At 58.2% G+C, this 1,217-nt stretch overlaps 1 protein-coding gene across 1 annotated transcript; it reads left to right on the plus strand.

Annotated features, from left to right (window-relative positions):
• Positions 1–470: 470 nt before the first annotated feature.
• FERD3L (Fer3 like bHLH transcription factor) lies at positions 471–968 on the plus strand. Its single transcript, XM_065400076.1, has one exon. It carries the CDS (start codon positions 471–473, stop codon positions 966–968), a length of 498 nt encoding a protein of 165 aa, XP_065256148.1.
• The last annotated feature ends 249 nt before the right edge of the window (positions 969–1,217 follow it).

Raw genomic sequence — 1,217 nt, forward strand, 5'->3', positions numbered from 1 at the left:
TCTGGCACGGTCGCAAGGTGCAGAGATCCGTGCAGCGAGCAGGGAAACGAGCCCAGGGGAGAACAATCTTGGCCGCTCGGGCATGAAAGAGGCTGAAAATCGTTTGGTTGCGGGGGTGTCAGAAGAGACAAAAGCGCGCAGCAGGTAAGAGCTAGGGACGGTTGCCAAGAAGGAACTGGCCCTGATCGCTGTGACAGGATTGAAGCCCTGGGGAACCTCTCTCATTGGAACATCCACGCGTCCCCGAGGGGCTGCCTGTCTCCTCTCATCAGCATCGAGGGGAAACATCTCATAGCCTTCCTCTTTGGTGCAGCTAATCCGGTTATCTGTTGGGTTATAAATATTAATGCCCTCGCGCCGTTCGGCTGGGGATGGTACCAGCCAAGCCCTCTGTGAAGTGAGATATCAGCCTCTTCCCAGCCCGCACACGCCCTGGGAGAATCGATGAAATACCCAGCCGAGCCCAGCAAATGGCGTATCAGGAAGGGCCGGTGGGCGCCTCGATGCTGGACTTCGTGGCCGATCTCTCCCTGGGGTCTCCTGAGTGCCACCCTCGAGGGGTGCCCAGCCTGGACCTGTACGATTTCTCCTCCGGACCTCCGTTTGGGGAGAGAGCCCTGGCTCTCCGAGAGGGCATGGCCAGGGGGCTGCCTCTGGCCCCCTTTGATGATGGAGACCCCGAGGAAGAAGAAGAGGAGGAGGAGGAGGAGAGAATGAGGGGCACGTCTCTGCTGGACAGACCCAAGAGAAAGCGAGTCATCACCTATGCCCAGCGCCAGGCTGCCAACATACGGGAGAGGAAGAGGATGTTCAACCTCAACGAAGCGTTTGATCAGCTGAGGAAGAAGGTGCCCACCTTCGCCTACGAGAAGCGACTTTCCAGGATAGAGACCTTACGCCTGGCCATAGTCTACATCTCCTTTATGACTGAGCTCTTGGACAGCTGCAACAAGAAGGAGGCGAGCTAGAGAGCCGAGGACGCAGGGCTTCTCCATCCAGGGATGAAGGCGGACAGCATCCCAGCCCGGGCAGGCGGAGGAGAAAGGTCGGGGGCGCAGTTTAGCACAGGCAGTGCTCCTGGCTCTCTGGCTAGTGTCTGGGGTCACGTAGAGGATTCAGGGGATGATGGGATAAGATCAAATCAAGGGGCACTCCGGGAGGGCGGGGCAGGAAGGAAAGCGTCACCATCTGTACATTCATTGATATCTAAAGGGACT

Source organism: Emys orbicularis, chromosome 2 (genome assembly GCF_028017835.1).
Source record: "Emys orbicularis isolate rEmyOrb1 chromosome 2, rEmyOrb1.hap1, whole genome shotgun sequence".
NCBI classification, from domain to species: Eukaryota; Metazoa; Chordata; order Testudines; family Emydidae; genus Emys; species Emys orbicularis.